Source organism: Marmota monax, unplaced genomic scaffold (genome assembly GCF_021218885.2).
Source record: "Marmota monax isolate L192 unplaced genomic scaffold, Marmota_monax_Labrador192_F-V1.1 WCK01_AAM20220418_F8-fsc00228, whole genome shotgun sequence".
In the NCBI taxonomy this organism is placed as follows: domain Eukaryota; kingdom Metazoa; phylum Chordata; class Mammalia; order Rodentia; family Sciuridae; genus Marmota; species Marmota monax.
The window spans coordinates 89768-103347 of record NW_026695240.1 but is presented as its reverse complement, the minus strand read 5'-3'; the positions used below and the strand labels follow the sequence as shown (position 1 = coordinate 103347).

Sequence of the window (13580 nt, the reverse complement as noted above, 5' to 3'; positions counted from 1 at the left end):
AAACATTTAAAATTGTGGTTAAAAACAGATAATAAAATTTATCATTTTAACCATAGAGAATTCTTTGATGTTTTATAAATGCATAAGTACCCCACCACTTCTGAACAACTGGAACACCTCAGAGAATTAACTTGTATTTCTTGCTTTGTATTGAGATTCTCCCAGACTCTGAACTCCTGCCATCCAAGGATCTGTTCTCTGCTTTAATATTTTTGCATTTTTTGGAATGTTATATAAATGTTTACAAAGTATGGAATCTTTTAAGACTGAGCTCTTTCATCCAGAGTGATTCCTTTGAGAGTCATCCATGTTCTAACGTGTGCCAATAGTTCTTTTTATTCCTAAGTAGTTTCATTGTGTGGATGTGCCATAGTTTGCTTATCCATTCATCTGTGAAGAACATTTGGGTCATTTCCAGTTTCTGGAGATTAAGAATAAAGTTTCTATAAGCATTCGTGTATCGGTTTTTGTGTGAACACAAGTTTTCAGTTTTTAAGGATAAATACCTAGAAGTGGAATTCGGAGGTCTCTGGCTATTGTATATTTAACTCTTTAAGAAACTGGCAAATTGTTTTCTAGAACAGTTGTGTCCTTTTGCATTTCTTTCACTAAGATATGAGAGCTCTGGTTGCTGTAATTTTTCTCTAGGTACTTCAATAATTTTTATTTCAGCCATTTTAATAAGTATGTAGGAAGCTGGGCAGGGTTGCACATGCCTATAATCCCAGTGGCTCGGGAGGCTGAGACAGGAGGATCGTGAGTTCAAAGCCAGATTCAGCAACTAAGTGCTAAGCCTCAGTACTAAGCAATTTAGTGAGACCCTGTCTCTAAATAAAATACAAAATAGGACTGGGGATGTGGCTCAGTGGCCTAGTATCTCCCTTGTACCCCCAAAATGGTATGTAGGATGTCTCACTGGGGCTTAAGTACATTTAACAGCTAAGATGCCTGACATTGATTTATGTGCTTTTTTGTCATTGCTATATCTACTTTAGTGAAATAGGTATCCATCTTTAGCTCACTTTAAAATTGGGTTGTGTTTTGAGAGTTCTTTATATATTTTTAAATGCTAATCCTTTGATTTCCATGTAAGTTTTAAATATTTCCTCCAAGCCTGTGGTTTATCTTTTTATTCTCTGCATAGTGTTCCATGAAGAGGAAATGCCTTTAATTTTGAAGAATTCCAATCTGTCAGTTTTTATTTTGTAAATGACACTTTTGGCATTGTAACGAAGAATTCTGTGGTGGACTAAATAAAGGCCCTATAAATCTCCAACTCTTAATCTAGGACCTATGGATATTACCATGTGTGGTAAATGGTTCTTCACAGATAAAGTTAAGGATAATAGGATGGGAATATCATACTGGATTATTTGAGTGGACCCTACATGTAATCACAAGAACCTTGGCAAGAGGAGGCAGAGGGAGATTTGACCTCAGACAGCAAAGGAGAATGCACTGTGGCCACAGAGGCAGACATGGAATGATGTAGCCACAAGCTAGGCAACATCAGAAGCCACCAGAACCTTGAAAGGCAAGAGACAGGTTTCCCCTTGGACTTTCCAGAGGGAATATAGCTTTGAATCTTGATAATTTTCCCTCAGGCTAAACTGACTTTGGTCTTTTGTTCACCAAAAGAGGATGCATGTGCATTGTTTTAAGCTACCAAGTTTGAGCTAATATGTTATAATAACTACAGGTAAACTACTACTGAAAATGTTGGTGATATTGGAACTGGACCATGGATAGAGGCTGGAATAATCTGGAGGTGTATGATAGAAAAGTTTCTTCTTGTTACTTAGAGTATAAAGTGAGCAGAAGGAGGTAAATTGAGGGAAAAACTATCAAAATAGAGCTTTGATGCCTTGGGAAATTCTCAATCTCCCCTAATTGCAAGAGACACTAAAATTAGGAGATTTAATATCAGGGAAGTTTGTTCTAAAGGAGAAAGCAAGGGTGTGGCTTGACAAAGCCTTTTACTAGTGACTCTGAAAGATCAAAAAGAACAAAATATTACTTTGCACATAGGGCACTTTGAAGATTGTGAGTGACTCATGGATTGCTTTATCCATCTCAACAGAAGCTGAGAACAGAAATGAGATTGTCAGCAAATGTTTGTGTTTGCTCTGTGAAGTGAATTTCCATGGTATACATAGAGAATCCCCAGGGTTTTAAGGATGGCACACCAGCAAAAATATTGCCAGATTGGTTTTGAAAGGGAGAAACAAGATTTAATTAGTCAGACTTACTGGATTATACAGTCAGTAAACACACTGATAAAACTACACAGTTGCAATCACCTATTGTCTTTCATGAAAAAGGAAGGATGATTCTAAGAGCAGAGCCTCAGCGTCTGAGTAGAGCTGTGCCGTGTGAATTGGAAGTGAATCTGGTACTCACAGATTACAGAGGAGAGAATGAGGAGTCAGGCATGCTGGAAATGGAAATATTTTGTGAGGATTACACACTTATCTAAGAATTAGGTTCTACTGAAAGTCTCAGAGCACCCATCATTGACCAAATTCCATCAGGAATGTTCAAGGGTGGGGCAGCAGCTGCATGAAGAAGTTCAGTGGTGCTTCTTTTCAAAATATTCGGGATGGATGGTCAGAATGGTGACCACAGAAATGAACTTATTTATAGTGTTAGGAGTGAAAGAACCCTAAGAGAACACAGGGCGTGTGGGAAGGCTGAACTTCCAGAAACCAGGATCTGTTATTCTCTTAGTGCTCAGAACATTTAGAGGAATGGTCAGGAGATCTTGAACCACAGGGAGAGTTATGCAGATGCTTAATTGATCATGGTGTCCAACAGATAGATAGTGGGGTTATAATAGAATTAAAAGAAGATACAATGGGGAGAAGATGACTAAGGTGGTCAGTTCAATAAAAACTTACTAAGCCAATGTGTGAATCTTGAACACAGTCACCGAAAAGCTTGTTCTGAATAAGGATATGGTAGCAGCAGGGCAATCACACAGCATAGATTTCCCTCATCCTTCTAAAAGGCCTTAGGGCCAGCAGCAAAGCAAGACAGTGTCCACTGTGGTAGAATCAATGAACAATCAAACACATAAAACAATTAAGCCAGCTGTTGGCAGCCAGCCTTAGCCACTAGACACTCTGGAACTGGCAAGATGGCCCACAAGCAGAGTAAATAGTACTTGATTTCTTTTGCTGTGTAAGAAATTATCATAAATATAGCAACTTAATACAATGCAAATGAAGTTGCTCAGAGTTCTATATGCAGAAAGTTCAATATGACTTCACTGGGTTCTCTGGTTAGGATCTAATGAAGCTGCAGTCATGCTCTTATCTATAGACTGGGAAGAATTCACCTCCAGATTCATTCAGGTTTTTGAGCAAGTGCAATTCTTTGCCAGTGTAAGTCTAAGATTCCCCTTTCCTTGGGGCTGTCAGGTGATGGCCACTTTCAGTTTCTAAAGGCCTCTCACATTCTTTGCTACATGATCCCCTCCATCTTCAAATCCAGAAATGACACATGGAAGCCTCAGGCTTTGAATTTCTCTGATTACTTTTATAATCATCCAGAGAGAATGTTTGATTTAAGGTATCAGGGGATTGAATAATTTAATCGCCCTGTCAGTCTATTGTGTTATGTAACACAACTTAATTATGGGAGGGTTCTGGGAATTATAGTGAGATGTTTTGCAGAACCATGGTAGAAATTCTGTCATGGCACACTCAGTATCCCCAAAAGAGAGAAGAAGAAGAGGAAGGGGACCAGCGGCTTCTTTACAATAATCTGTTCTTACAATAAATAATACCTTCCTGTGAGAAGTATTTCATTCTTAAGACAGACCATAATACTTTTTAAAGGCCTCATATCTCGACACTGCATATTTACAACCAGATGTCAACATGAGTTTTGGTGACTGCAAACCATGTTCAAACCATGGTGGATGGGTAAGGGGTTGGTGGTTTACAGTGATTATGATCTGGAAGGAAAAGGAGGTGGATATGGCTACAAAGGGGTAGCTCTAGGGAGTTTTGTCATTATGGGGCAGCTCTGTATCTATTGTATTGGTGGTTATAAGAATTTACACATGACTTGGTGGCTGAGGCAGGGGGATTGCAAGTTTAGGGCCTCAGCAACTTAGTGAAACCCTGAGTAACTTAGCAAAACCCTGTTTAAAATAAAAATCTATACCTAATAAAATCACACAAACACTCCAATACACCACATATACTTGCATGTTAAACTGGTGAAATCTTTATAAACTCTGTGGATTATATCAATATCAATTTTCTGCCTTTTGATATTGTACCATAGTTACTCAAGATGTTATCGAAGGGTGTGGAATATGTCACCCCAAAATATGCCACTTTGGCATAAGGATTATTTTTAGGTAAAGTCATTTAGTAATAGCTGATGCACAAGGGTGATCTGATCTTCTTTTTTCTTCCTGAATACAGGAAATGAAACTCCAATGTGAATTGTGTCCTCTGTAAACCAGGAGGAAAGAGATGCTTATTAGAAATGGGAGTCAAGGACAAGAAAAATGTTCAGATGAATCCTTGTCTTGCTAGTCACTGCTCCATGATTAACTGCCTTAGCCCAAGCTATTTCTACAAATAGTTCCACTTTTTCTAACTTAGTATTTAGGCATTTGGCTCTGACAGTTTCCTTGGGTCTTTCTTTTCCTTTGGGGATTTCCCTGTAGATGTAGAGATTTGTGTACATTTCTCCTGTTCATCTGGTGTGTATTAATTTAACCCTGAGGCCCAGCTGAACATCCTGAGAGAGGAGAGGTAAAGTTTCGCTTCTCCTATAGTACCATTGGGAGTAACTGGATAAAGGAAACATAAGAATTCTGGTTTTTGCAACTTTTTTGTGAATCTATAATTATCGCAAAATAAAAAGGGGAGAGAAAATATGTAGTGTGGATAATATAAAACTGAATTCATTCTATTCATTATAACTTTAAACATTTTCATTTATTTCTGCAGTTATATATATATTTTTCCTTCCTCCTTGCAGTATCTTTGGATTTTCTTTGTTGTTCTTTTTAACTCTGTTTAAATAAAGGCATTCATTGCTATAAACTTCTTATATTGCTTTGGCTATATCCCATTAGTACCAGTATGTTGTGTTTCCATTTTTGTTTAATTCTAGGAACTTTTAAATAACCCCTCTGATTTGTTCAATGACCAACTGATCATTCAAAAGAGTATTGTTCAATCACCATGTGTTCTATAATTTCCCTAGTTTCTCTTGGTATTAATTTCTAGTTTCATTCTGTTATGTTCTGATAAGATGAAATAAATTATTTTGATTTTTAAAATTTTGTTAAAATTTTAATAATTCTATTGTTGTCTGTTTTGAAGAAAGTGATCTATTTTGAAGAAAGTTCCATGTGCTCATGAAAAGAATTTTCTACAGCTGTTGGGTGGAATATTTTGTAGATGTCTGCTAAGTCCACTTGCTCCATAGTGTAATTTAACTCTGATGTTGGTTGACTTTTTGTTGGGGTGATATATTTATTGGTGAGAGGTTGAGTATTGAAGTCACCCATTATTATTGTATTGGGGCCTGTGTTTCCCTTTATGTCCTTTTGTTCTAGAAAATTGAGTGCTTTGACATTTGGTGCGTATATATTTACATTTGGTAAGTCTTCCGGATGGATTGTTCAATATGAAATATGAACAATATGAAATGACTTTATCAATATGAAATGACCTCTCTCTCTTCTGACTAATTTTGGCTTAAAGTATGTTTGTCAGATATGAGTATAGATACTTCTGCTTGCTTTCAGATTCCATTTTTCTGGAATATCATTTTCCATCTTTTCACTCTCAGTCTATGTATATCTTTGCTGGTAAGATGAGTTTCTTGCAGGCAGCATATTATTGGGGTCTTTTTTTGTGATTCAGGGGATTGAATCTAGGTGTGCTCTACCACTAAACCATACTCTAAGCCTTTTTTTTAAAGAGAGAGAGAGAGAGAGAGAGAGAGAGAGAGAGAGAGAGAGAGGGAATTTTAAAATATTTATTCTTTAGTTTTCGGCAGACACAACATCTTTGTTTGTATGTGGTGCTGAGGATCAAACCTGGGCGCATGCATGCCAGGCAAGCACGCTACCGCTTGAGCCACATCCCCAGCCCACACTCTAAGCCTTTTTAATTTTATTTTGAGATGGGGTCCCTTAAGTTGCTGTGGATCTCTCTAGGTTGCTAAGACTGGACTCAAACCTGTGATCCTGCCTCAGGCTCCCAAGTCCTTGGGATTGTGTTTATCTTGCTTCCTCTTCTGGATATAGGAATCCTTTAAGTACCTTCTATAATGTTGGTTTAGTCATCATGAATTTCTTTAGTTTATGCTTATCTTGGAATGTCTTCATTTCTCCTTCAATTCCGAAGTATACCTGGGGGATATGGTAATCTACATTGGCCATTATTTCCCTTTTCTTCTATTTCTTTTATTTTGAGATGGGGTCTCACTACGTTGCAAGGATGGCCTCAAACTTATGATTCTCCTGCCTCAGTGATCCTTGTTGCTGGGATTATAGGTGTGTGTCACTATGCCCTGCAGCAGTTATTTTCTTTCAGGGCTGATGTACATCATTCCATGCCCTCCTGGCTCTTGATACATCTGCTGTTATTTTGATGAGTTTCTCTTTATATGTGGCTTAGCACATCCCTCTTGCAGTTTTTAATATTGTTTCTTTGTACTTTTGGCAGTTCAATTATAATATGTTGTGGAAAAGTTCTTTTATGGTCATGTTTATTTGGGGTTCTGAATACCTCCTGTATGTGAATATCTTTTTTCAAGGTTTAGGAAAATTTCTGCTATTACATCACTTAGTAGGTTTTCTGTGCATTTTACCTATAACTCTTTTTTTCTCATCTATTTCAATCATGTGTAGTTTGGTCTTTTAATGGTGTGCCATAGATCTTGTATGTTTTATTCATTGTTTCTTATGTGTGAATGTGATAATTCATCAATATTGTCTTAAGCCTTTATATTCTTTCTTCTGCTGGGTCTACTTTATTATTGAGAATTACAACTAATTTTTTTTCATTCTGGCTTATTGTGCTTTTATTTCCAATATTTCTGTTTGATTCTTTTTCAGACTCTCTATCTCTATATTGAGTTTCTCATATTCTGCATTTTCTTCCTTAATTAATATAGATACTTACTTGTATTATCTTTAAATTCATTGAAAAAATTTAAAATCACTCATCTGATTTTTTTTTTGGTCTGGAATTTTGTCAATTTCTTTATTTTTGGAATTAGTTACTGGAGAGTTATGAACTTTTGGAGGATGATGTGCTTTTTCATATTTTTGTGTTTCTATGGTGAAAATTGTGCATCTTTTGGGATGGATATCTCTTCTATTTTATATGAGGTCTTTATTATTAAGCAGCCTTTTCTTGATGATGTATCCTGGTTTATTGGTTGAGTTGTTGTATTGTGTTGAGTTTAATTTGGAGTGGAACTTCATAGTGTGGTTTCACAGTGGCTTCTTTGGCTGTGTCAGAGACTGATGGATCTGCTTTTTCTGTAGGTCTCACAAGAATGGCGTCCCTCTGGTACTTTAGCCAGGAGTGCTATAGACAACAGCATATTGGACACCCCCCTCCATGGTTAGTCTTCCATTCTTGTCAGCAATGTGTGGTCTGAAAGGGTAGGATTGTAACCTCTGCTGAGGTCCCTTGTAGGTGTGGTTTTCACAAAAGCTGTGTTATTTCATTCTGCTATGGGTTAGGGTGGTGAATGCCCAAAGGATGACTTCAGCCCTCCTTGCCATGACTATTTGGGACTGAGTCATCAGCTGGGGGCTTTTGTGTCTCCTATTTTTAAGGTGAAGTATCTGCCAAGATTCAGTGCAGACTGGATCATGGCTGGAGTAAGCTCAACTGGGCTGAGGGTGCAGTTGAGCTGCAGTGAAGCCTGAACCCAATGTGCTCAATGTACTAGGCTTGATCCTCAGCATTACTCAGAAAGAAGAAAACAACAAAACATAAAAGCAAGCCATCCGTACAGTAAAAACCAAGCAGCAACCACCACCACCACAGTACCAATAACAAACAGTATAAAAGAAAGATAATTAAAAGTTTACAATTAATAAAAATAAAATTAATTAAAAATAATGGGAGAAGAGTAAGAAAGATGAAACAAAGGGAAATAAGAAGAAAAAATTTAAACAAAGAAATATGATAAAGAAGTGAAGAACTCAATTAAAGCATAAAAATAAAGTAGTATAAAATATTAGCAAGGAAATAATAACAAGAAAAAAACACAATAGTAGCTAGACTAGACAAAGGGGAAAAACAGTAAAAAAAAAATCCTCCTGGGAGAGGTCCTTGGACTGAATAAGCTTCTTTCTACGTGTTGGAATCCATCAAGGATGGGAAGGGGATGGGGTGGTGCAACTGAAGCCTGTCATGTTTCTTCTCAGCTCGCAACAAGCAAGTTGGGGTGATATGCAGGCTGTGCTCTGTTTCCTGCCAGGCAGGTTAGGGAATATTGATTGCACCAGAATCAACATAGCTTCCTCCGGAAGCTCTTTGTATATGCATCCAGGTGGATGGCAAAGGTTGAAGCCATCACAACTAGCCCCTTTCATGAACTGAGCTTTGATGTTATGTGGACGGTGCCAGGTGGGTACACATTCTCTCATCTCTGTGCCCAGGGGCATGGCAAATGCCCAAGCAGTGGTGTATCCCCACAATGCTTCCAAGAGTTGGGGGAACAATTAAATCCCCAAATTCTTCAATGGGTGTGTTATTTCTAAGCAATTTTCCAGCCTCAGTCTTGGTGTTTTCTGACTTGGCAAAACCACGTCACTGGTCTCAGTCTTCCTTGCAGAGGGCTAGGACACCACCTGTGGTGCCCTTCATTTCCCTCCCTATCACATCCCATGCTGCCTGTTGCCTGAACCTCTCACTGGGTTTGTGTCACCCTCCCATGCTATGACTATCACAGCGCTCTCTCTCACCAAGTCAGTGTGGTGGGTGGCTACGAAGACCCTGAATTGTGATTTTTTTTTTTTCTCATCCCGTGAGGAGTTTAGTCACATACAATGGACCCTTCTCAAGATGGCTCCTGCTTATAGCACTCTGAGAGTTTGCGGAGTGATATGGGAAGTTTCTTTCCTAAACCTAGCTTCCCACATAGGAGGAGTCACTGTACTGGATCCTGTACTGAATTTAAAGCTTGTAAAGAACTGTGGATCCACATATGGTCAGGACTGCTGGTCTGCTGTTGTCATCAGCTTTGTTTGCATTCATTGTCTTGCCTTATGCTTCCAGCATTGAGTTCCAGACCCCAAGATGGGGAACTGGGGTTGAAGTTGAGAACAGCTTTGTAATTTTTTCTGATTTACCTCTCCGATTCTCTGTGCCGTTCTGCTTTCCCATCACTTCCTTATTGATTCCCAGAGTTCTTCCTCTCTCTCTCCTCAGGACATGGTTTCTCTTGTTCCCTTTGCTCTTCCCTCTCAGAGTTGTTGGCAGTGGACTTCTGTCCACTCCTGCCATCCTCCAGAATTTCTATTTTGTTCTTTTTAAAAATCTCTGTGGAATTCAGGGATACAAATAGGAAAAGAAGAACTCAAACTGTCATTATTTGATGACGACATGATTCAGTGCTTAGAGGAGCCAAAAAACTCCACCTGAAAACTTCTAGAATTAATTAATGAATTCAGCAAAGTAGCAGGATATAAAATCAATACCCATAAATCAAATGCATTTCTATACATCAGTGATGAATCCTCTGAAAGAAATTAGGAAAACTACCCCATTCACAATACGCTCAAAAAACCCCAAAAAACAAAACAAATAAACAAAAAAAGAAACAAACTTGAGAATTAACAAAAGAGGTGCAAGACCTCTATAATGAAAACTACAGAACTCTAAAGAAAGAAATTGAAGAAGACCTTAAAAGATGGAAATATCTCCCATGTTCTTGGGTAGGCAAAACTAATATTGTCAAAATGGCAACAGTACCCAAAGTGCTATACAGATTCAGTGTAATTCCAATTAAAATCCCAATATCATTCCTTATAGAAATAGAAAAAGCAGTCATGAAATTCATTTGGAAAAATAAGAGATCCCAGAATAGCCAAAGCAATCCTTAGCAAGAAGAGTGAAGCTGGAGGCGTCACAATACCAGACCTTAAACTATACTATAAAGCTATACTAACAAAAATGTCATGGTATTGGCACCAAAATAGATATGTAGACCAATGGTGCAGAATAGAAGACACAGAGACAAACCCACATAAATACAGTTATCTAATTCTAGACAAAGGCATCACATTGGAGAAAAATTAGCCTCTTCAACAAATGGTGCTGGGAGAACTGGAAATGCTTATGCAGCAAAATGAAAATAAACCCTTATCTCTCACCATGCACAAAACTTAACTTAAAGTGGATCAAGGACCTAGAAATTAGTCCAGAGACCCTGCGCCTAATAGAGGAAAGAGTAGGCCCAAATTTTCATCATGTTGGATTAGGCCCTGACTTCCTTATCAAGACTCCTATGCATAAAAAAATCAAGAATTAATAAATGGGATGGACTCAAACTAAAAAGCTTCTTCTCAGCAAATGAAACAATCAATGAGATGAACAGAGAGCCTACATTGTGGGAGAAAATTTTGCCACACACACATCAGATAGAGCACTAATCTCCAGAATATATAAAGAACTCAAAAAACTTAACACCAAAAAAACAAATGACCCAATAAATAAATGGGCTAAGGAGATGAACAGACTTCTCAGAAGAATATATACATTTGATCAATAAATATATGAAAAAATGTTCAACATCTTTAGAAATTAGAAAAATGCAAATCAAAACTACTCTAAAATGTTATCTCACAACAGTCAGAATAGCAGTTATCAAGAATACAGACAAAAATAAATGTTGGAGAGGATGTGGGGGAAAAGGCACACTCATACATTGCTGGTGGGACTGCATATTGATGTAGCTAATCTGGAAAGCAGTCTGGAGATTCCTTAGAAAATTTGGAACGAGACCACAATTTGACCCAGCTATCCCACTCCTCAGGCTATACTCAAAGGACTTAAAATCAGCATACTATAATAACACAGCCACATCAATGTTCATAGCAATTGACAATAGCTAAATTGTGGAAGCAACCTAGATGCCCTTCAATAGATGAATGGATAAAGAAACTGTGGTATATATACACAATGGAATATTACTCAGCATTAAAAGAGAATACAATTTTGGCATTTGCAGGTAAATGGATGGAGTTGGAAAATATCATGCTAAGCAAAGTAAGCCAATCCCCAAAAAACAAAAGCCAAATGTTCTCTCTGATAAGTGGATGGTGATCCATAATGTGGAGGCATGGGAAAAATTGAAGAACTTTGGGCAAAGGGGACGTGGGGGGAGGGTGCATGGGGTCAGGAAAGATGGTGGAATGAGATGGACATCATTACCCTAGGTACATGTATGACTACATATATGGTGTGATGCTACATTGTGTACAACCAGAGAAATGAAAAGTTATGCTGCAATTGTGTACAATGAATCAAAATGCATGCTGCTGTCATATATACTTAATTAAAATAAATAAATTAATAAAAAATCTCTGTGGAATTCTCATTTATATTCTTTTTTTTTGATGAGATTCTTGTCATTTAATCAGCTTTGCCATGAAAAGCAATAACCTTTGCTATCCACTCTGACCTCCTCCACCACTTAACCAACCATCTTCCTTCATATGCTTACAGCACAAGAACCAAAAGCCTTCCTCCCCACAATACTCCCCACTCAGATCACTGGAAGAAATGACACTAAATGGACTCAGCCTCCTCCATACAGCATGAACTAGGAAGAATAAAAATATGAAGAGTTTGGTTGTGCTATTATCTTAGGATAGAGTCAGAGCAGAGACAGAGGCAAAGGAAGGGTGAGGTCTAGGGATCTCTCAGAGATCAGTATTTGCCTGAGGAGCACAGAGCCCATATTATACCCAAAAGGGGGCTATGTCTAAGACAGGAGCTGGGATTGGCTAGGCTGAAAGGTTTTCTCAAGTATACATGTGAGGGTAAGGGCAGCTAAAATCCTTTCTCCTTCTCCTCATGCCTCCTGTAGCTTTCAGACAGAGGGCAGGGGACTCTGAGTAGGGAACAGTCAGTTCTCCTAAGGTTTCATCTGATTCCTACAGCTTTCATCAGGCAGCAAGTGAAGCATATCCCCTGATGCTGCCCAACTCCTTCCTCCTGCTAGGGCTTCTTCTCTCCACCTATGAGCACCAGGGCCTGCAGGATGTCAGATAGTGATACAATTCCCTTGACCACATCATTCTCATCCACTACTACAAGTTGGTGAACCTCTGCTTCCACCAGCCTGTTGATGATGGTCTCTAGAGTTTCATGCAGGTAGCACTTGAGAACACCCTCAAAATAGTGTGATCGATGTTGTAGAGCTTTGGTCACAGACACATCCAGGTTGTTGTAGGTCTTTTCTGCTGCCAGATTGATAACATCAAACTTGGAGTAGATGTCCACCACACACCCTTTCTCATCCACCACAGGCAGGGCTGAGACTCGATGCTGTACAAAGATACCCAGAGCCACATATACGGGGGTGGTAGTACGGACCATAGCAATATTGGCATAGGTGCCAATCTGCAACTCTTCCAAAGACTTAGACATGAACTCTGGCTTGGGGAACTCAGTGATAAACAATTTGAGGAACTTCAGGATGCGCTTGTGAGTAAGAATGTACAAGGTATTGCCTGATTCTGGGTCAATAACTGGCAGCCTGTGGATCTTGTTTTGAATTAATGAAGAGACAGCATCAAACAAGCTAGCATTTGGAGAAATACAGACAAGTGGCTTAAAGGAGTCCTGTAGGTACACCTCTCTCCAGGTTTCTATTTTGTGTTCTTCTAGCTCATAGATCTGTACCAAGGCTGACTTATAGTAGCGATGTAAGATATTGATGAAATCTGTGATAGCATACCCACAAAACTTTGCTTCTTACTATCCCACAATGGTGCAGCACGTACACCATTAGTTACCAAAGCAAAGAAAGCTTTCTTCACCTGCAGGGAAGTATCAAATACAACCAATTTGGAGCTTGTGGGAATCAGGTCATAGCAGCGATGAGACTTCATGAAGGAAGTATACACACTATTGTTCGATTCCGGGGTCTATTTTTGGGGCATTCCCCTCAAGGGGACTCTGGAGAGAAGAACTATTCAATTTCAAGCTTGGAGGGTGAAGTCTTTCAGTATTCTAGAAGCTGAATCTCCAGGGGAAAGAGGGCTGAAGGGTCAGTACCTGGGGCAGTTCACTTTAGGCTCCAGTTTTCAGTATAGTACCTCCGCCCTCAACTGTGCCTCAGTCTCTCTCTTGATGCCCAGTTTTGGCCAAAGTGGGGAGGGGCAGTTGTCCAACCATATTCAATAGGTAGACTCTTGGGATCTATTTGCTCATTTTCAGTTTTCTCAGATCAGCCAAGTTACTCAACATTCTTCCATCTGCTTTCCAGCTTCCAAGAATTCATTGCTATTATCTTCTCTCCTGTTCTGATAGTTTGTACCTTGAGGATGCTCATTTTCCAGAGCAGGGGAGCTA

General features: G+C 38.8%; 1 protein-coding gene across 1 annotated transcript; it reads right to left on the bottom strand.

Moving 5' to 3' along the window:
* Window positions 1–11659: 11659 nt before the first annotated feature.
* On the bottom strand, window positions 11660–13580 carry LOC124089921 (5'-AMP-activated protein kinase subunit gamma-1-like). Its single transcript, XM_058577587.1, is given in 3 exon segments — window positions 11660–12958; window positions 12961–13251; window positions 13546–13580. Coding segments are annotated over 2 exon segments (894 nt in total). The 5' UTR covers window positions 13118–13251; window positions 13546–13580; the 3' UTR covers window positions 11660–12221.